The 22,581-nt window shown below is 39.3% G+C and overlaps 1 protein-coding gene across 1 annotated transcript in view; it reads right to left on the bottom strand.

The window, feature by feature from the left end:
- The window catches only part of LOC102048743 (complement C4), a 46,520-nt gene extending 28,667 nt beyond the window's left edge, over positions 1 to 17,853 (bottom strand). The window contains exons 1-13 of the mRNA XM_005446497.3: positions 17,703 to 17,853; positions 14,851 to 15,043; positions 13,665 to 13,848; positions 12,841 to 12,911; positions 12,448 to 12,533; positions 11,135 to 11,217; positions 10,045 to 10,132; positions 7,194 to 7,299; positions 6,888 to 7,011; positions 5,180 to 5,295; positions 4,282 to 4,449; positions 3,334 to 3,531; positions 789 to 980 (exon numbers count right to left, since the gene is read on the bottom strand). Of these exons, the coding sequence (XP_005446554.1) occupies positions 789 to 980; positions 3,334 to 3,531; positions 4,282 to 4,449; positions 5,180 to 5,295; positions 6,888 to 7,011; positions 7,194 to 7,299; positions 10,045 to 10,132; positions 11,135 to 11,217; positions 12,448 to 12,533; positions 12,841 to 12,911; positions 13,665 to 13,848; positions 14,851 to 15,043; positions 17,703 to 17,767 (1,674 nt within the window). The 5' untranslated portion in view covers positions 17,768 to 17,853. The remainder of the gene's footprint in view (positions 1 to 788; positions 981 to 3,333; positions 3,532 to 4,281; positions 4,450 to 5,179; positions 5,296 to 6,887; positions 7,012 to 7,193; positions 7,300 to 10,044; positions 10,133 to 11,134; positions 11,218 to 12,447; positions 12,534 to 12,840; positions 12,912 to 13,664; positions 13,849 to 14,850; positions 15,044 to 17,702) is intronic.
- Between the last annotated feature and the right edge of the window lie 4,728 nt (positions 17,854 to 22,581).

Below are 22,581 nucleotides of genomic sequence, written 5' to 3'. Positions count from 1 at the left end.
TGACTGGGTTTTGACATTTTATGAATGAATAACTGGCTTCTGTTAAAGAAGGGTAACTTTTCTTGAAAACTTTTTTTCCCAATGGACTATCACATTCTTTTTCCAAAAATAAACATTTTTTTTTGGAAAAAGTAATTTTAGACAGCTAATACTTTTCCTCAGTTGTGTTTCATGCTATCGGGAAAAAATCCCATGTCTTTTTTTCCCCCCACTTTAAATTACGGTGCCAAAAAGGAGGAGGAAGAAGGTGGAGGAAAGGCTTAGAAAGACTCCTATTCTGCCCACACTTGATTTTTTTAATGTAAACTTATTTTTTTTAAACAGCTTTTGAAGTGCTACACAATCTCAGAAAATTACTTTTAGCAGGAATGAAAAAGCTTGAAAAATTACTTTAAATTATTTTTTCCCCTAATAAATTGCTTCACTTTCATTCTGACTACAAAAAGACAAAAATATAAAGGAATTCTCCATCTCAATGATTCTGTTGACGTTTCCCTGCAGATTTCTAACATATAGACACTTGCAGATGAGGATGTATCTCTATGAAATTATATTTTTCATCTCCGCGATGCACAGCCTCTCCCAGGGAAGGCAGCTGTCTCCACCACCATTTTTGGGAGCCTTTCCCAGCTATACTCTTTAGCAAGAATCCTGATGGCTGCCTTTTTCAATGAAAATGAAATGCCTTTCGCCTCTTAACCCCAGACCTGCACTTGCTCTGCTGATACCCCATGTTTTTGTTTTCATTTTTTGAACACAACAACAGAAGCTACTTGCTTTGAAAGTACCTTTCCTTCACAGACATCCGCGACATCCACCCATACAGAATCAGCGACAATCTCTTGATGTCCCTTGTTTGCAATGAAGTAGTAAGCTAAAAAGCGAAAGGCAGGCACCATTTTCTGGGTGATTTCAATGTTTATTATTTTGTTTGACGATGGCACCCTTCCCAGAAGCTCAGCTTGTCCCTTTGCTACAACCTGCAAGGCAGAAACAAACAGAAATAAAATACTGTGAATACACACCAAACTGAGCACTATGTTCCGTGATTTTATGTACATATATAGAATTTTATGAGAATTTTCTGTTTAAAATTTATTCTCTTCTAATGGCACTTAATAGTTTTAATTCCCAACCTGCATGCCAGTAGCCTGGAGGAGACCAGCAGGCAGTGCCTCTAGCACAGGAGAGTGTGGGGGTAAACCTCTGCTGCACTGGTCCTGTGGTGGGGGGTTGAATGCAAATCTACCACCCTCCACTCAGTCTTACAGCCTGAAAAGGGGGTCCCAGATGGGAGTCTCATTTCTGTCTTCTAAAATCACAAGTCATAAGCCCCGGGAGGATCTCAGCTTTATTTAATCTGAAAGCAGTACTGAATCTTTTAGACAGCGTGGAAAGATTGGAGCTGGTGGTTTCACACAAAAAGTATTATTCAGGATAAAGTATCACAGATTGGCCCTTAACTGATTTCAGCCCATCTTTTACTATTTAATTCCTTTCTTCTTGTGTTATGTTAATTCTACTCATGGGCCATCAGGGGAGTAGAAAACAGACACAGTGGGAGGACCGATAGTGCTCTTCCCAGAAGAAAATACATGCAGCTTTCCTAAACATGCAATGAAAGGGCTTCAGGAGGAAACAACGACATGCTGCAGCCTGGTCTGAAATCCTCACTGCCTCTGTTTAGGTGACTGAAATTTGGGAGAGAGCCTCACCGCTGAGCTCCAGCCGTGTCTCCCCCACCCCACCCACGCACCTGCCTGCCCAGCACTGCACCTTCCCAGGGCCTGGCAGCAGCAGTTCCAACCCTGTGCTAAGCCATCCAATGAAAATAACCCCCCAAAACATAAATTTAACTCCTAGGAATAGAATTATTCCAATATATCAGAGTTCTGTTAAAAATAAGTGGGAACTGGTGCCTGTAGTGCTTATCAACCTGGGAAATTTAAGCTGTCAAGGGAAATTAAGATGAAGAGAGGGAGAAAGGGATTAAACCCATTTGACATTCAACAGATTCACTCCTGGAATGTATCCATGAACACATTTGTCTCCTTCAGCAAAATAAATGCTTTGCATTCCTGTCCCAGGCTGAGCAGGATTGTTTCCTCGCTTTCCCATCTATAGAACTGCTTTTCAGACCCAATTTCAGGATGCTATTTAGGGCCATAATAGCCAATGCCTTCAGTGATCCTTCATAACATCTGTTGGAAATAACACTGACCTACCTGTTAACTAACATTGGGTGCAGGTCATATGGAACCATGGTAATATAAGAATCATGTGTTATTCATGAAATAAACAATAGTTAACTATAAAAGGCATTTTCTGAGATATTTAAGGTCCCCTAGAATACGACTAGTTTTTCTGGTTGCTGGAACAGAATCTTATGCATATGTATGATCTGCCCAAAACAAGGTGGAGAGTTCTGTAATAGCTGAAAAAAGCTATTTATGGGACTCAGAACAATAAAAGTAATATTTAATATTGGCTTATTACAAGGAAAGAATACAGATTGGAAGGAGTAGGAAAGAACGAGATCTGGATTAAGAAAAATCAAACTGTCACAGGCATCATAAAAGTTATCTGTCTAGAATTTCAGCTTTAAAGGCTGTCAGTTTAATATCTTTCAAAAATATCCACGTAATTATGCAGATAAACATTACCCCTTCTGGACCTCTTTGCTCTAGACTGTATTAGAAAGTACAGACTAAAATTTCTACTTATGTGTCTTTCTTCAGAAGAAAAATTTACAAAGATTTGTATATTACGAGCCCCCAGACATATAAAAATAGCAGAATTATACAGTTTCTGGAAGGGACCTATGGAGATCTCTAGTCCAGCTACCTGCTGTAAGATGAGCCATCACCAGTGTGAGATCCGGTCGGATGTTGTTTTCTCTAGTTGAGTGTTGAATGTTTCTGAGGATGACAATTCCCTAAGCTCTCTGGGAAGCCTCTTCCAGTATTGCCTTCATGACTAGTGAAAATGTTTTTCCAAAACGAACCTTTCAGGTTCATACCCTTATTCATGTACCCTTCAACATACCCTAACTACATCACTTGGCACCACCTAGGAAATTTTTTCTCCATTATGTCTGTAATTCCTCTTCAAGTAATTTTAGGTTGCTATTAAAGTCACTCTTAGCTTCTTCACCAAACTGAACAAGCCCAGCTCCCTCAGCCTGTCTTGGTAGGTCAGGTGTGTTAGGACACTCATCATCTCTGTTGGCCTCTTTTGGATGCCCTCTGGTTTCCCACGCATTAGTAACTAGACAGATGTTCTGGATTGTATGATTTCTAGAAGAAATTACTGATAGTCTGGTATTTTGTTTACCATATAATAGAAATAGTCAATCTTTCCACTGCCAGACTGATGAACATCATTCAAGGTGATGTGCAAGTTATCTCCAGGTGCCACAACAGTATGTGGGATGCTGATGCTGAGATAGTTCTGAGAAGCAGACTGGTATCTTTCAGCTCTGATGCTGGTTTCAGGTGATTCTAATTTTTCTTTTCCCTCTTCAGCCTTTACCTATCAGGGAAAAAAAAAAAAAAAGGACAGCGTGGGTAAAGTGTCCCTCAGGAGACAGTATCAAGTGTCACCTTTACTTTATATCTTGCCAAGTTATCCAGAAGATGCTGGGAAATGAGATGAATCACTGCTGAGACGTCATCAGCAGAACCTGGCATTAAACACCAGGATGTTATTACTTTATTCTCTCACCCTATTTTGTCGCTTGATATATTTGCACCTGATATTTTTGAGCCTTGGCTCTTTCTGAATGAGAATCAATAGCTCAAAATCATGGTGATTTTGTACTTAGGCAGCTTTTCCTCCTTTTTATATATGCATGTAATTGAACCCTCTGAGTGTCCAGATGTAGCCTACTGTCTGCAATGCTCAAGGATCTTTTCCTTCACCTGCTTCTCATCATTTTCTGTCACTTTTCATGGTGATATTCCTTACACTCCTATTTCCATCCTTCACGCCAGGAAAATGCACATCTGAACCACAAAAAAAGCACCACCATCACCCATGTATGTACTCCCAATGCTCCAATGTACAAGTGTCCTTCATTTCAGTGAGACATCCCTCAGGCCCCTGGTCTCTCTGACATACCTTACACAATCTGGACAAAGCTGTGCAGGTGGTGTAAGAAATCACATTCCACCCTCTGTGCTAATTTAATGAATACTGATAATTTTCACAGTCATTTGTAATTGACTTACAAGCTTTTCTCAGTGGTGTATTTTTAAACATGGATGTTTGGGTTTTCTTTACCATTATTTGAAGCATCTGAGCATCTCCAGGGATGTTGAAGGCCAAGGGGACTAGACCCTCTTTATTAGAAAGTGCAGTCATCTTCATTGGGGATTTTCCAGGCACGGTAACAGTAGCAGTGACAGGTACAGAGGCAGCAGGAGAGCCATCAACCAAAGTGACAGATGCCTATTGGAAAAAAAGTGGTTTTCTGTTGTTACTTCAAGGAAATGCCTGGGTTTAAAAAGTGCCCACAAACAAGAAGCAATTATTTTTATAAAGTGAGAAGAAATACAAACATTAGCGTTTGAAAATTTGAGCTTTGAGAGAAAAGAATAGCAATTGATTCAGCTAGACTCCAGCTAAAGTAAAAATCTGTGAACACAGGTTAACAGCTGCCCCGGATTTTCACTTAGCCTCTTTTGGATCTCAGAGGATCCCAGAGATACTTGTCCTTAAGTACTACAAGGTAAATTTCTAACTTTAACTCTTGGTGTGCAGTTTAAAACCTCAAAAACTTCAATACATTTTTTTTAAAAAAGATAATACTCTGTTTTAGTTTTCAGAATTTTAACTTGATATGGGATTAACTTGATACATTATTATTTTAATCTTTTGATTTTGAGGTGAGGAAGAGACTGCTACATGTTTTATTAAACTTTGTAGCACACAAATGACTTCCAGACCAGAAAACCTGTATTTTCTGGCTTTAGTTTCCCTGCTCAGGCTCTGTGTGTACAGAAATGAGACAAGCCAGACACTCAAACAGTAGCTCTGTGTTGGACCTATTCCTGTTGGGCTTCTTCCTGAAGGTCTGTGTCCTACAGAGCTCCCACTGGATTAGATAAGAAATTTATAAACAGGGCAGATATAAATCCTTTGTTATGGAGGCAGATGGACACGGCTAAGTACTACATACCACAACAGAGAAGGGGGCTCCAGGCACAAAATACTTTTTGGTGTTAGACAGATCAACAGTGTAAGGAGACTTCACAAACTTCACATTGTTGAGTTCTTCTTCCCTTATCTCACCACCTGTTAATATCAAACAGTATGTGTTGCTATGGGAGCAATAACTATGTACTTGCTCATTACTTTAGCATCCATCATTTCTGTTTTCAAGATTAATTGCATTTTTACCAGCACATATAAAGAAAACCAAAATATGATCCCTCCCCAAAGAGTCCTGAGAAGAGGAAGAGATGGGTGCAGGCAGATGGGGAACACAGAGACAGGCCAGTGCAAGGACAGGGCAACCTGTGCGGTGCTCCAGCAAGCTGGCAGTGGCAGGTGTGTGCTCTTGACAGCTCAGGCATCGAGACCTGCAAAACTCACAACATGAAAATCTCCCTCTAACACACTGATTGGAACAAGGTGTCTGCAGACACAGAGCACACTGGTACCACAGGAACCACTGTGGTGGTGCACCTCCCTTTCCAAGCCATCGGGGCTTCATTCTTTGGGAAAGGCTACATCAAAGCACAATGTAAAAGTCACTCAGAATCAGTAGGAAGGGTTGGATGTAAAAATTTTAATTTCCTGAAAGAGCTTTTTTTTTTTTTCTTTTTCTTTCTGAGTGCTGATGAGAGCTAATATTAGCTGATACCATCTTCTGCAACTTTGCACCTACAAGACAGCTTGAGCATCTGCTTCCCATCTAAGATTCTTCTAGTTAAACTGCTCATTCTTCTAGTTAACTTCTAGTTAAACCACTACCCGTAATCACCTCTAAAAAAAAAGTTACATGGCTTGCTTTAAACTGAGTGCATTTAGAGATATACTTTCAATGTCCTTATTTTCCACTTTAATACTCCCATCTTGAGAAGTGTCAGTAAAGCCCACCAGCCTTGTCCTGTTATGCATATAATTAATATCAAACCCAGCAAGTACACAAGTGTGGAGGCAGCCTACCCGTGGCAGAAAGAGGAAGCATGCACAGGGTGGTAGAGACCACGCCACACCATAAGATCTTATGTCCATTATGCTGGTGTGGTAACAGGAGGTCTTAGAGTCTCCTTTGCTCTTGTGATAAATTTTGCAGCATAAGTACCTATAGTAGATTATACTACAGAACCACACAGCTGCAATACATTTGACTTAATTTTAGGATTCCAAGGAATCCTACTTAATACTTTGGATTTTTAGTAATTTTTAGAATTCTAGTAATTCTAGGCTAAGTGACTAGACTCCTTCTATAGTCAATGGGAACAGACACCTCTGGAGTGCAGTCTAACCTATCCATTCTTTACAGTGACTATATAAAGTGCCTGGGCTCTGAATAGATACCTTACTTTCAGATATCTAAAATAAAAGGGATCAGTGTCCCTACGAACAACAAGAAAAGTCTTGCCGATTTTGGAAAGGCCATCTTCATCACAGATTCAGCTTCAGAGGTCAGCACTGAAGTTATGAGGTAAGGTGAGAGGTACAAGACTAGCACTAAATACTTACTACAACCAAAATCACCCACTGACTACTGCGTCTAATTGCATGCAGTGCTCATCTGTGGGTAGCTCTAAGGTGCCTGGGAGCATACTCAACATGCTTAGCCCTGCTGTGAGCAAATACCTAGAGAACGATCAATGTAAATACTACAGACTGTATCAGTTAAGGCATAATGTACTCACTTGCTGTTTCTACAGTGGTAACAGCAACATATAAATGAAAACCTTCCAGAGTTGAAATACTCTTTCTTAATTTCTCTTCCAAATGTGTTGTATTTAAAGTAACTCTTCCTTTTCCATTTTGAATCTAAATCGAAAGTAAAAAAAAAAAAATAGACAACCCTTTACTGGTTTGTTGCCATTAGAATAAAAAAAATTGCTGCTTATAGCATGACTATGGTATTACAGGGATCTGTATTCTGATATTTCTGACAATATTCAGCTCACGTGGGATAAATCAGAATAGCTCCACCGAACTCCACTACTTACAGATAGCTGTTGTTCCAGGCCTGGAATAAAGATTTTTTTCTCATTTTCATCAATTATGCCAAATCGCACATATGCAACACCTTGAATCCCTTTCCCATAAGAGTGTCTTTGAAAAGAAGAAAAGTGAGCAGATGGATCATTACATTAATAAAAGGCAATCATAAATCAGACAAATAATTTTATGCTGAAATAAAATTGGGATGTCTTTAGGCACCCCATCTGTAACTAGTAGCTTGGAAACAAAAATTTGTCCCGCTCACTGATAACTCAAACATGAAGACTTTTACTGGACTGTATAAAGTGATGATTTCAAGTGCAGAGAAATATAGGGTGTAAATTACATCGGCAGAATCACAGGTGGAGACATCAGCTGACAAAATTTACACCACAGTAACATCACATTTTTTTTATTTTTACAAATTAATGAGAACTTTAGTTGCACAGTGAAGTCTCACACAGCTCAGCCCTTTCATAGGGAACAAGAGCGGTATCCAGTCTCTTTAGCTTGGATGAGCAGCTAACTCTTTTGTATGAGACACCTCACAAGCACAACATTTAAAATAGGGGGCCAGAGAACCATCTCAGGGACTAATATAAAGTATTTGGTACCTCTGAAGACCTCCAGAGACACATCGTCCCTGCATTAGGCAGACTGCCCTCCCCCTGCATCTCTCCTACGGATTTAGGCAGTATAGCACAGGGACCTCTTGTAAGTTAAATATTTGCCAGGTAGGTATCTGGCCAGAGCACCCTTGAACTCTCCACGCAGGTCATGGGGAGACAGGAGAGAGCATGTTGTTGCACCTGGCAGGTTCCTTATTCAAGGAAACCCTGGCAGATGGCACCCTCCTGCAGCATGGCATGTAACGTGCTACATGAGACCTGTCACAGCCATGCTGTTATCTTTTGCTTGTGAAAATCCTGCTGTATCTCAGATCTGTAATACTTTTGTTTAAGCAAAGCTGCTTTCAAACTGACCTGATCAGCACTGATCTATACCAATGAAACTGACTCAGAGGCAGTTCTTATGAAAACTGATTAAAATGCCAGAACTAGTAACTGCAGGAAACAACAGTCAATATACCAAATAACTGTTCATTACATGCATGGCTAGCTCAGAGATGGAAGTTCAGTTATCGGGAATTTCCTATGTTGATTTTGATGAAAGTCAGGCAGGCCTGTGCAGCAGCTCTAGGACCTTTTCCAATAGACAAAAGAAGAGTATCCAGTCATTCAACCCCATTTTTTCCTCTTAAATAATTATGGTGTTAATGAGTAGTGAGGTATATACAAAGGAGTTGCACAGTCCATAAAGTAAAAACTGAGTGCTGCAATAACATGCAGAGAAAGCTTTAGAAAGAATTAAAATATTAAAGCCTGATAAAAATATTAAATCTGATATCACTTCATATCACAATATCAACTAATCATGATTAAATCTAGTAATTATTCAATAGAAACAAACAAAGGAAGGTGATCAAGAGAAGATTAGAAGAGCTGTGTTTGTTCAGCCCAGCAGAAGGCGGTGGGTACTGGGCTCTGCCTGCTCTCTCAGGGTGTGCTGGGGGCGGGAAGGACCAGCATGGTCAAGGTGAGGAGCAAAAGAACAGCGGACAGAAGGCTGACATGGTATAAGCTGGCCAGCGTTGAAATCAGACCAGAAACAAAACCTACTAGAACTGAGGCTGTGGAGGATCAGGCTTCCAGCTGGATACAGTGCCACAGGCTATGTAGCAAATCTAGGAACTGCCCCCTGCTTAGGCCAGGTTAATTAAACGAGTACAGTGCTGTCTTGGAGGCTGTGGCTGGCTGGCACCGCTCTATTAATCCCCCTGTCTTCCACAGCAGGGTGGCCACATGCAGACCTGGGTGGACCTTGGTCCATGCATCCTCCCAGGGAGTTTTCTGGAACTGTCCAGGGATTGCTGCACGGCTGAGGCCAAGCCTGTGCCATGCACCAGCTGAGCCACCGGCAGCCAAGTTCTGGGGCTCAGGAACCTTTCCTGGAACTGTTTAATTTACTACCCAGATGGCTTAAATATCTTTTCTGGTATCACGTTCAAATGTAGACAAAGCTCCTACTGTATGAGAATAATTCCTCATATAAGGAAAGAATCTGAAAAATAATATCTCAAAAGATACTAAATAGTGCTTGAGTGTAATAATAATTTGTTTGCTGCTCTCAGTTTGGAAGATTTTTCAGAATCAAACATAAAATGAAACACAAATGATTATGGTGTTTACTAAACATCACTAGATGATGCTTTAGTCACATGCACTCATACAGCTAAATGCTAACATTTAATGCCTATTTAACTAAAGGTTACTGTAAGCCAAATTAATTACCAGGCTATTTACTGTCAGTGCTTAATAAAGGCACAAGCTTTGGTTGTACAGACCAGGCTATTTTATTCTTGTTTGTTTATATAAGCAATTTCTATACCTAGATCTTTCCTCCCTTCTGTATTGACTGTTTCCTCTCCGCCATCCCCATCAGCTACTGGGACAGACACAAACGATCCAATGGTGACTTATCAGTAAGATACTCTTACACTATTAGTTATGTGTATGTTTGTAAAAGGCAACACTCTTATTTAAATAAAATTTAGTTTTGCTAGCAAACTGAAATATTTGGAAAACCTTGTTCCATTTTGATCACCACTACTTGGACCCAGGTAGGATTTTACACCAGTGTCTCAAGTTAGTAGTGGAAACAGAGAGTATATAAAATTAACATCAGATTCAAGAAAAGCCAGAAGCTGGCTGTTAGTGAGAAGAAAAAAGAATAAATGGCAAAGTTCATTATCTACTTATCCACCTCCTAAAACAGTCTTGCTGCAAGCACACCTACTTTGCCTCGATATCAAACACAAAGTTTTCATTCCAGATGTGGTAGTATGACTGAACTGGGATGAGTTTGACTTCAAAAGATGGAAGTTCTGCATGAAAAAAAAGAAGACAAAAGGTCATGACATACAAGTCTCAAACATACCTTAAACTCCTGGCATGTGGCAACACCCACTGAGAGGATGCAGCTGCACTGAGAGAAGGTTTTGGTTTGAACCAGCAGTGCACTTCTGAAGCAAATCCCCTGCTCATTTTCCCTTTTTCTACTTTGCTTCACATAGTGGAACAGTCTTCAAGCACACAAAAATCAATTATTTACAACATAAATAAGCCAGAAGATAAATTCTAACTGCTCATGGGCATTAAGTGTGCTGGACTACAAGCAGTGTGAAGTAAACCCACCCTGAAATGGCTTGAGGGCAAACATGAGCTGTGACACTCTGCAATTTACTCCTATAAAGCCAAACTATTTGCCACTGCAGATGTAGCCAGAGCAATTGGCTCCTGGATGCAGGTGTTTGCAGAGGATGCAGTAGTCTCTGCTATTCTGTTACATCCACTAGCTAGGGCAAAACCAGGTGTGTTAAACTGAGATTATTATATAATCCTCAGGCTTTCTCTTGCTTTTAAGAAGAAAAAGCAACCAACACAGCACCCACACTAAATATTATAAGAATGCATAATTTCAGTGGAAATAAATCAAGACATTTCTTACCTCAGATTGCTAAATTTTTACATTTTTACTTTTTCCACAGTACACTTAGAGAAGCTTTTTTAAAGAAAAGTATAGGAACAACTCTAACCAACTTCCAAACTGAAGTCTACTGAGATAAAATAGGTAGCTTTTTTTTTTTCATTCATTTTAGTCTTCGCTGAAAACTTTAGTCAGAATTGCAATGATTTTTTCAAATGTAAGTGGAAGGCACAGGCACCCAAACCCAGAGTTCTTCTGTGCATCAGAGAGTAATGAGGCACTGTAACCCTGTAAATCTTGTCCTTAGTACTTAACTACAGCCAGGTATAACCACTGCAGTATAGCTTCTATCACAGTGATGACTTCCCATATTTATAATGCAAATTAAATATTCTCTTACCGTATTTTTTAACTTCAAATTCAGCAGAAACGTTAGACATTTCATGTTGATGAAACCAAGCTTTGATTTTCCAATTTCCAGGCCTAAAGTTCAGATTCAGCAGAGAATAGTTAATTGGGACTCCTCAGATAATTTATGATGCTAATATATTTAAATTATCACTAAATGCTGATATTTTCCTTGCTTTGATCTCATTCTGAACTAATTCATTAATGGATTTCTCTTTGCTGGGGGGACCCAGCAACATATTTTCAAACGTCTTAGGAAACACCCAAGAAGATTTTATGAGCAACTGTAGGATAACATAGTTGCAAACCACGTGTAACATGCACTGCCTCTGAAAAGCCCTCAGAAACAGAGAACTCATCTTGTATTTCCTATAGCTTATCTTCGCTGTGACGTCAAAATCAATCTAGCATGCAAGAACACATTATATATTAAGTAAAAGTCTGACTGTTTGAAATCAGAGGTAATTAATTACACTCTGCAAACTTAGCCCTTACAGATTTACTCTCCTAAATGTGGTCATACAGTTGAACAGATACTGAAGGAGTTTGCTAAACTGTTCCTTACCAGGATAAACGTTGCTAACTGCAGCATATTAACTTTAAATTCTGGACTCACCTCTCCAAGGTGAGGTGCTTAAAGGTAAAAAGTTATTAACCATAGGCTCAGTCTCTGCTCCATGGTGAAAGACAGTTTTGAAAGATAATTCAAGCAGTTCTGCAGTTAAAAATCTTAAGTACTTCAGCAGGTAAGGGGGATGAATCTGGATGGTTTGATCCTGCTAATAGGAGGTGGAGTTAATCCTCCTCACTTTAGACATTAGCCCACGAGGTCTTTCACCTGCCTGGGTGCCCTCAGGCTCCTCTAACAGCCATGGAGAGAAACAGGCAGTGCTGGGACATGGTACCTCTCATCCTGACACAGGCATCTAAAACGGGCCAGATGAATCACAGCCCAAATGTGTGACTGACTTCCCAGTGTCAGAGAAGGGAGTGTGGGGTGACCAGCTCAGGTGTAGACCCTGCACGGCAGGAGGCTCCAGAGCAGGACTATGCTGGGTTCCCTGCTGTCATGCACTGACAGTGTGCCGTGGTGCTTCCCAGGTGTGAACAGAGCAAAACTGTCTACCTCAGTGCACCTCCTCTTCTAAAAAAGTGGTAAAGCAGACAATACACAAGAAAGAAAGAGAAGAGAGAAAAACAAGGGAGCGGAACAGAGAGAAGGGAAGGACTCTTGCTTTTAGCTTGAAGATAGCAACATTTTGAGATGTGAACTGTTTTAATGCACAAGGCACAGGGGTAACATACTCGGCAATGTCAGGTATTTCAAAGCTTTCACTCAACACTGTTTTGATTTTCCGGTCTGACTTTTTCACGACCATTCCTTTTGAGTTCTGTTGAGAGAGAGAAAACAAGCATAACATTATATTCCAGGTGTCAAACATTTACATCCAAAAGCTCAAGTTCCTATACTAGTCCTAAGGAAGAGAAAATGCTCTGCTTACTTTCCTACTTTAATAGTCAAATGTTACGTGTCCCTCTGTGCTCCTGATGTTGGCCAAAAATGACTAGTTGTATCTCACAACATGTAAATACTGTTTCTGGAGAGGAGTCATAGCTATAGTTTTACTCTTGGATCTTTTGTGGAAGTTTATCATAGTTTGTGCAAGCACTCATTGACAGTGTTTTTTGTATACTTACTAGCACAGCAACTGTAACTGTATCATCTATTGGCCTCATAGTATTGTCCAGAACGAAGATCCTGTATTTTACTGTTTAACAGAAGAAAAAATGTACTCACATATATATATATTTCTGACCTGTCCAGACAGTAATTATTACAAGCTCTAAACTGAGTTACTGAATTTAGAAAAAAACCAATTTCTTTTAATGAAAACAACTCTAAAAAAATAAATAAAAATGAAAAAATAAATTTGTATTCTTCCACAGGCTTTGTATATTACATGACCAAACAGATACCTTTTTGAAGCAAATTCTAAAAAATGCTCAGGGAGCTTCACTCACTTTTGTATTCTTTCTGCAGTCAAGGCATGCAACCAAATGCAAGAACTTTTTTTACTTCCCTCTTATTATTTAATTAGAGTGTTAAGTAACAAAACAGCTGTGCTCTTGAAGTGCAAAGGATACTTATTGCAGGTGTTGCAAGTAGAAGTAATTGGGGTTTTTTTGCAGGTTTCTCACAATTTTGTTTTCCAAAGGAAAGTTGCTATAAAGCTTTTTGAACAAAAATGAGTAGATATTGTCTGGCTCCTGTTAGAAGAGAGAATGACTTTCTGACTCCAGTGGCATTTCCACACGGGCCGCTGCAATGTGCAGTGTAGACCCTGAAGAAGCCCTGGCTGAAGAATGCAAGTTTAAAAGCTGAACTGGCTAGTAAGCACAGAGACAGCTGGAGTTAAATGAGAAGGATTTACACTAGGGAGGATCAAGTCAATATCACTTTTTCTAATCAAGCCCTTGTGACATCTATATTTAACATCTAAGTGCAACATTTGTATTTTAACCTTTGGAATTTGGTGTGTATATAGGCTTATCTGTCTGAATAAAAATGTAGCCTTTCTTGGAAGACAGGAGGATGCGAGTTGTTTGAGTGATGTCCTTATGAAGCTCCCTGCTTTCGGTGACTAACAGAACATATGACTGATTACTCTTCTTGAACAAATCCTGTTGCTGAGTCCCCGGCTTGATCTGAAAAGGACAAAAGGAAAAACCCCACAGAGTCAGATATGAACCTTGCTAACTTTGGAACCACACAGCTGAGGCCCAAAGACAGCTAAAGTGCTTAAATATTTTTATTATCACCATTCAACAGAAGATACTCAATTACATCTTTCTTCCTAGATGAGTATTTCTTTTTAAGTAGAAATACTATCTAATCCCCCATTTTCCACCATGGAAAGACATGTTCTTCTGCCCGATGGCAGTAATTCCAGCTCAGTGCTTTTCTTCAGTCTACATGCATGTTAAATTCCAGTTACCATGTCATTTGATAGCTTGAGCAGCAACCTGTAATCCTTCATTTGCTAAAATCTTGGCTGTGAAATTAGAGATTTACCTCATGCAGGTTAATATAATGTTTCTAAACATCATGCTCAAGAGGAACCTGATTTGAAAGCTCAGCTTTTGGCTTTGGGAATAATCAGAGCTATTTTCCCAACCAAATAGCCCAAACTAGCAGGCCCGAACTAAATGCTGGCAAACTTCAAAATCCATGTCAAAGGCAAAAGATGCAAATCAGGATGTAAAGAGGAATTAATCAACTTGTAGGTTTGCAGAAATGTCACAGGCTTTTGTCTGAGAGATTGCATATTTTTAAAGATTTCTTCTATTTTGTAAAAATGACCTGTACCCCAAAGGCTTGAATATAGTCTTTAAGCAATACAGAACAACAAACAGTGATACAATAATAAATGTTTTTAAAGTTAATATCATCACTGATCTACAGCAATGAAAAGATCTTTCCTGACCATGTGAAAAAATCTTGAGCTTGCTTGTTGGGCAAAACCAAGCACTCCCAATCACCACTGAAATCATATTAGGCATTGATTTATTAGTGTGCTGCTGTCACTGGAATTGTTGGTGTTTTGTCACCTGTCTCTAGGGTTCCGTGTTGTGTTGTGTTCCTAGTACAGATTTTGTGTTTTTTATCACCAGATTAAAACATTTACATCGGTATGATGGTAGACTCACCATTACTTTTTTCATCTCTTGGTAGTTGTTATTTTGGTTAAGGTTAAAGACAAACTTCTCTGATAGGAGCTGATTTTTTCTATCATCTTTGAAGTATGCAGTAACTTGCACTGGGCCCTGTGCTCCGTGGACTTGAACTGTTACTGTCTCATGTACGCCCAAATGCACCACATTTGGGGCAGTTATAAGAAATCTAAAATAACATAGAAACAGGTTATCCAGCATGTAGGTTGATTTTCTCATAACAGCAGAATGTCCAACATATAAATTTTAAAGAAAAAAACAACTCTCACAATAGTTGAACTTGGGACTTGTAGAGATCACCTGGTCCACCCCCCTTGTTAGTCAAAGTAGAGATTAAAAGAAGACAGTTTCTCTCCGACTGATCTCCAAATACAGAACCATCACATTTAGGTCCTACAAAAGATCAGTCCCTATGCAGAGTAGAGAAAAAAACCTGCACTATTTCCCAGGGACTGCCAATGCTGTTTGTAGCCTGGTTTAACTCAGAGAAAGTTCTATAAACTCAACTTTCCGGAAACAAAACTAGGCTATGCACTGAGACACTTAATAGATATTCATAAATACATATTTGGTACTATGAAGTCATGTATGCTCATGTACTAGCACCCACATTATGCCATCTTAGGCTTTAATATGTCAGGAGGTATCAGTTTCCATGTATGGGGTTTGCAAGTGGTTGATCTTCATTGAGATGTCACTGTTTGTGAGATCCTGGTAATGAGAGATCATGGAAAGTGAGATCACAGCCCTGGGAAGGAGTGAGTTAGAGGCTAAACTGACTGGGATTTAGTTTTTTCTCTTTATTACTTTCCTTTATTCTTAACTCTGCTCTGGTGCTTCTTGGTAATTAATTTTGTGCCCTTCAAAATGTAGATCATCATTCTTGCCCTCTTTTGTTCAAGTATCTTTTACACACAAAAATCAGAGAACTATGTGAAGAGCTGTGTCTTAATGATATGATGGTACATACACAAAGCACAGTTCTGAGCTCAAGAAAGCTGCTTTTGGAAAATGATTATTCTGCAGAAGGTTCTAAAACAAAAGGCAAATGATTTCACCATTATCAGAATGGGTTGTCTGAACTTTTTCTTAGGTTTCTTCTTTCTTAAATTTATAAAATGAAAAGTGGGGTGTAGAAATAGGGAAAAAAGCTGATTTATTTTTTAAAAGGAAATATAAATTCACTTCCTTTTTTTATAGTAATCATGTTGCTCTGTGAAAATAAGTAAGAATCATCTCCTATATGATTCATGAAATGCATCACAGGTAGTCTGAGCCTTCACACAAACATAATGATCTCGGGAAAGAAAACCAGAATAGCCTTCAATAAACGTGAAAAATTTTTTATCCATCCATTTGTGAAAATATTTTCTAATGTTTCCACTTTACAATGAAAGATGAAACTTGTCTTTCAGTTACATCTACTCTCATGCAATGCATGATCCTGATCTTTATTGTTTTCATTTGTCTAATTGTCTTCTCTAACTCATTAGTCAGGTTTGGCCTCTATATACATTCAAGTGGTTGAATGTTGAGAAGAAAGATCATTTTCAGCTGTGTTCATTGTATTTTCTCAGTGGCACTGAAGGGATTTTACTCTAAAAGTGTCACTGCATGACCCACTCAGAGTCTGTTGGCGCTAGCAAAAGTTGACACAAGACCTATCTCGACATACGGAAAAGAGAGTGTAATGCTTGCTCTCTGCCATAGCCTACAGAAATTTAGGGTCTTTTTTAACAGTAGTATAGTTAGTTGTTTAAAAGTTTACCTATGCAATAGCTCCCACGGACGTGGTCACTAGCGCACACTGCCCATGATCTCAACCAGCCAGACACAAGCCAGATCTGGTCTTGAAGTGTCATGATGTTTTCCTGATGTAATGTCCAGTTTCATATACTTAATACATTCAGCACTTTATGATTCCCACATCCATTTACCTTAAAGAAAAAAACCCTCAGTCCTCATTTCCACTAAGATTTTATCACAAATGACAAAGCCTGTGTTTCACTGAAGATGAAGTGTGTATGGTACTCAAGGTGTACCATAGGTACCCAGTATCTGGCTTCTGTGGGGCTGATGTGGACACTGGAGGTCAACACCAGATGTCAGGCAGGAGTCTGCACCTGGTTAAAACCTCATAAATATAGAAATAAGTATTTGAGGCTCAAAGATGGGCTGACATGGAGCGGGAGGAGGGTTTGACCTGACTGCCTAAATATTTCATCAATGCTCTCCTCTGGCTATAGCAAGTACCTGAATACACTTGATCCTGGTTGGAATAAAGCAAGAATCTCTTCTCCTGTACCTCTGTCCTACAGATAAATGTCAATTTGAAGGACCTTAGATATGCTCCATAGGTTTTCTCAAAGACTTGCATCTATTTCCAACTGAAGAACCAGTATCAACATACGTGAATCTCCACTAAAATACAGGATATGTATAGAAAAATCATGAAGCTGTTCCAAACGTGAAACCTTTGTTTTCTGCAATGTATATCTCAATTACAGAAAAGAGAGCTATTCTTTACCAAGATTTTTCAAGCCAATAAATGTCATAAGCTAAAGATGAACAAGCAGCAATAACAGTGTGAACATCTTGCTTTAGTAGGACATTTTTATTATTTGCTACTGAATGGCGATCTCTCTCCTTAAAAGTGCTTTAAAAGGGCAGGTCTTAGCTTTTTAATTTTAGCCTATTTAAGGTTACTCAGATTTTCAAAGGTCCAAGAAAAAGGCTTTGTTGAACTTCTATAAAGTCTGTTACCATTTCCTACTTTCTCTTTCAAAGGATTTGTTACAAGTGAAGAATTAATAACAAAATATACTTACGATGGTGCTTGCTGTGTATTTGGCAACAGCGAAAAAAAGCTCATCAAAAATACCAGCCTTTCCATTGCAAAACTCTACAACATCTGCAAAACAGAAATACCAGCCACCGTCAATCTACTCTCGAGGTGCAGGCTGTAAGAAATGGGCTGATGGCACACCGCAGCAAAGAACATTACCTCTCCTAGTTATTTATTAATAACTTGCAAAACTGTGCAACCAATAATGATGGACTTGCGAGGGATGCACAAATTAATAGCCTGGGGAGAGGCATTCTGGACTAAGCCACAATTCGATGTTTGATCATTCATTCTCTTCCCAGCTTCAATATTTTCACATGATAGCAACTGAAAGTCACGTGCAGAGAGAAATTTTTGCCAATACTGCGAAGGCAATCCCAAAATCAAACAAGACACCATAGCTAAAAGAGTGTCTCCAAAATGCTTCTAAATGGGACAATCAGAAGTAACAGGTCCCTTCTCTATGCTGTTACTTAACTCCAGGCATCTCTGCGGCCCGGCAAATCTGAGGGAAAGCTCCTTTTGATTTAGATAGCACCAAAGGAACTGCACTGGAATTCTAGCTGTACAACTCAGACCCAATCCATAGTGCTTGAAGGCATCCTTCTGCTTTAACTTAAATGGAAATAAAATGGATGTCTCTCCCTGAGTTACTCAGCCCAATTTTCCTTTATGGTCAAGACAGAGGGTAATTAGTCTCTTTTAAGCATAAGCACATAAGATGACTCATCAGCTGAAGACATTCCAGACTGCAAGAAAGACACATAATGTCTTAACAGGCAGGATACTCAAAACCAGGGAAAAAATAATATATCTGAGGAATGGCTGTTTGTGCAGGAACCAGTTTTGATCAAATGAAAATGAAAGAACAAACTGAAAGTCTTATCAGGTCCCATTCTTCCCAGCCTTTACTGGATCATTGTCTCCCAAACATAATTTTGTTGACTCATGAGAATGGGAAAATGGTCATCTGATTTCCAGGCAGGTCAAATGCCAGAAATGATCACATGGCTGTCCACAAGTTCTGAGGATAAACTGCCCTTTAATACACCACATTTAAGTCTGTGTCTTTAATTATTAACAGTGGATGCCTTAAATCAGCACTCCATTATTTGTAAGGTGAATTCATGCTCACAGCAAGGACTCACTGCGCACAGTCATGTTGTACTGTGAGGACAAAGGGACATCCACCTCACCCCACCCCTTGCCTGAGACATCCCCTGCCTTGGTCTTCAGACATCAGCAGCTCCAGCAAGAGCTCCTTCAAGACAAGGAGACAGGGGAAGAGATGGAGGTGTGAGTTGTCAACTAACCAGTTCACTATTTCATGTGAGTGTGTCACAAGTGTGGTAGCTCCCTCTGAGAGAAAACCAGATGTTTTTTCAGAAGTACTTTCTCTCCATTTGTGGTCACAGAAAGTACCAGCAGCAGTGGCAACAAGAATGTTTCTGCACATCAGCAAAAGCTAAGTTTTGCCTGCTCTAGGTATAGGTTTTTTCCAAGAGACAGTCAATTGCCTTCACCCTTCCTCTTCTGACTTCCACTCTCACTCCAGCTGTCAGTCAGGAGGGGGAAGGTGAGGAAAGGTACCTGTGGATCCTCAGGGTCCAAATCCATGTTCTTTGGGAGATGTTTACAGGAGATGAGAAATGGCAACTATTAAGACCAAAGTTATTTTCAGTCTGCCCTCCCTCCCCCTCCCCCTCTTATTCTCTCTGCAGTTATGCACTGACAAAACTGATTTATTTCCATTGCAAAATCACACCATTTCCCTCAGGGCCTCTGGCATCCCAAACCCAAGCTAGGTGGTAAGGAGGAGACCTCCACTACAAAGTTGGTCTGTGCCCAGAACAAAGACAAAGGTTTTGTAGAAGAAGTTCTCTTGGGAACAGGGAGCAGAAGAAGCTGGTTAAACTTGTGGCTGGTAGAATAAGAACTTCTCACTCTTGTATGAACAAAGAGAAGATAATGGGGGAAGTTAATTAAGAGCAGAAGTAGCTGTGGAGTACACTAAGGCTCTTGCCATTTTCAGAGACAGTTCTACCACTAGGTCTTACACGGCTGCCATCCAAGGTTGGGGCTGATGCAATGGCTGAGCAATTGTCACTAAAAGAGAACAAGAAATGAGTATGAATGGGTCCTTTATTGTTGCTCCAGACAAATAAAAAATAATTTTTAAAATAATCAATATCATCAAGGTCCATGCCCTTTTCTTGAGAAAGATATGTGGACTTCTCCCAGCTGGAAAATTAACAGTTTGCCGAAGACTGTGACACAACTGGCATGGATTTCCTATTCCTGAAGTGACAGGAAAGGTAACTTTGCCCTGTGGGGTCACATCAAAATCTTGCTGTTGTGCCAGTCCTTATCAGAGGGGAGGAGAGGGGCTCTCCATCGTCTGGGCTGGGTTGTTTGTCAGGGGACCAAGGTCTGTTTGTACAGCTATACAAATAGCTGTGTATGAGCTCACAGCAAGACATTTTCACATATCATTTTTTAAAGGGGACCTTGCAAAAGCCATTTTTTGCTTTCACTTGTTTTTAATTGGATTTACACACTTTTGCTTCCTTGTGAAGTATGAAGTGTGTATATGGCCGCTATCCATAGTAGTAAGTTACGTAACTGTTTTATATTTGAATTTAAGGAGGTGTTCTGACTCCTAATAAAAGCATTTTTTCTTCAAAATATAAACCAGTAACTGTTATTAAATAGGGATTCTTCGCACTGTCTCTCAAAAACACAAAAGAGCAAGTGTATACATAACTATTTAAGTAACTAGACTTAAAATTCCTTATGCTTTATTTGTCTGTCTCTGGGTTTGTAAAAAACGGTCATTGCACGGTTCTCTAGTGTCACAGATTCTTCAGATTGGCTGGGATTGCAATGTCTAATATAATGCAAAATGTTCCAATCCAAAGCCATATTAAAATATAACATTATGAAAATAGAAAAGAAGAGAAAAGACGAGAAAAGACAAGAAGAGAAAGACAAGAAGAGAAAAGACAAGAAAAGACAAGAAAAGGAAAGGAAAGGAAAGGAAAGGAAAGGAAAGGAAAGGAAAGGAAAGAAAGGAAAGGAAAGGAAAGGAAAGGAAAGGAAAGGAAAAGGAAAGGAAAGGAAAGGAAAGGAAAGGAAAGGAAAGGAAAGGAAAGGAAAGGAAAGGAAAGGAAAGGAAAGGAAAGGAAAGGAAAGGAAAGGAAAGAAAGGAAAGGAAAGGAAAGGAAAGGAAATTCTCTCAGTTGAAGGTCTCCAGCACGTCCATGAAAGAGAGAACACCAGAAAACTCACTCTAAAACAACTTATGTGCCTGTCCTTTTTCTAAAGGCAAAGTTCTTTTCCTATTTACTCATCAAGTCACTTTTCACCTATTGATCCTTCAGTTGACTCACAGTCAGTACTGTGTGTGGAAAGCACCATCTGGGATTGATGTATGTGTAAGAAGGAACTAGTAAGCCCTGAACTCAGGGCTTTTTTTTGAATATATACTATCTCTCCTTTCAGTAGTTTCATTTGAACGTTGTAGGCTTTCACAGTGTTTTGAGCACCAGCAGTAGTTTTTGTTCTTTGGCTTGAAGTATTCCCATAAGGCTTTTCCCCTTAATCTGCCTAAATACCAACAAGAAACTCTTCTTTCACTTTCCTCCTGCACTCTTTCACCTCTGCCTGGCAGACGGGTACAAAGGACAGCTTCACAAAGCACATTTTACAAATAAGCCCTGTGGTGATATCCTCTTTGCCAAGTTACAGGGAATTGTGAAAAACACAAAGGGAATATTTCACTTCTGACATTTCAGAAATTTGATTTTGAAATCCTTTTTCAACAGCAGACCATGAAGTGTGGTCTAATTTGAAAGTTCCTTTTAACAGCAGGATAACTCTTCTTAGGCTTCAATGTAAATTGAAAATTTAAATTTAAACTATATTTTTTTTCTTTACCAGAATCTAGGTCATGAATTAGAAAGTTAATCTAGGCTCTAGTTGCTTTTGCCATGAGAAATTGTCCTTTTTGTCTGTATTTTCTTTAAATGTTCATTTAGTGCTCCTAAGTGTATCCGCTGAAAAAAAATGCATCAACTATTTAAAAGAGGAAAATCAACATATCCATGGGGTTTTCTGCTCTCACTGAGGACCCTGGATTCTGGGGGGATTAAGCAACCAGACTGTTTCCTCTGTCATTTTCCCAATGGTAGGCTCAATTCTGTGGTTTTCCTAATTATAGGGTTAAAAAAAACGAAAAGAAAGAAGAAAGAAGTATTTGTGAAAAATGTACAAACCCAGTATTGCTTCTGGGAATTTAATATGTTGCAATAATGACCTATGTAAGACAGTAGAGTTTTTTTAGGTCAAGCAATAATTGCATTATACTACTGACATAGTATTTCACTCTGCTGTAATAATGCTTCCTGGTTTTTTTGTCAGCTACCTTTGTCAGAGTCTCAGAGGTTTGGCACCCTTAAGAAATGTGGGTAAAACTTAATAAACAAACCAACTGGAACCTGGCTGAGAGAAAAAGCCATTGGACACCTCATGGCCAGGAGGGGAGGAGATGTCTGAGCATGCAGGTGGTCCTCTCACCCCAGGTGAAAGCAAAGAACTTCTGGAAATGAGGAATAAAACAGCTTGGCCTATTTCATACAAGGTATTTGGGGTACTACAATTGTACTCAAACATTCTGACGCTCTGCCTTGAATCTTACACTCAAATCCATCCTTTGTGGGACTTTTTCCTTTTCTTTCATTTTTAATTATAAAAACCAAAGACAACCCCATTTTTCCTCATTACCAACTATTACGAATTACCTAAAAAAAATTAACATATTTTAAATAATTTGATCTTTCCCAACATCTCCATTCTTCTGGCTG

Source organism: Falco cherrug, chromosome 2, assembly GCF_023634085.1.
Source record: "Falco cherrug isolate bFalChe1 chromosome 2, bFalChe1.pri, whole genome shotgun sequence".
NCBI lineage: Eukaryota > Metazoa > Chordata > Aves > Falconiformes > Falconidae > Falco > Falco cherrug.
This window is presented reverse-complemented; position numbering and strand designations above follow the sequence as displayed.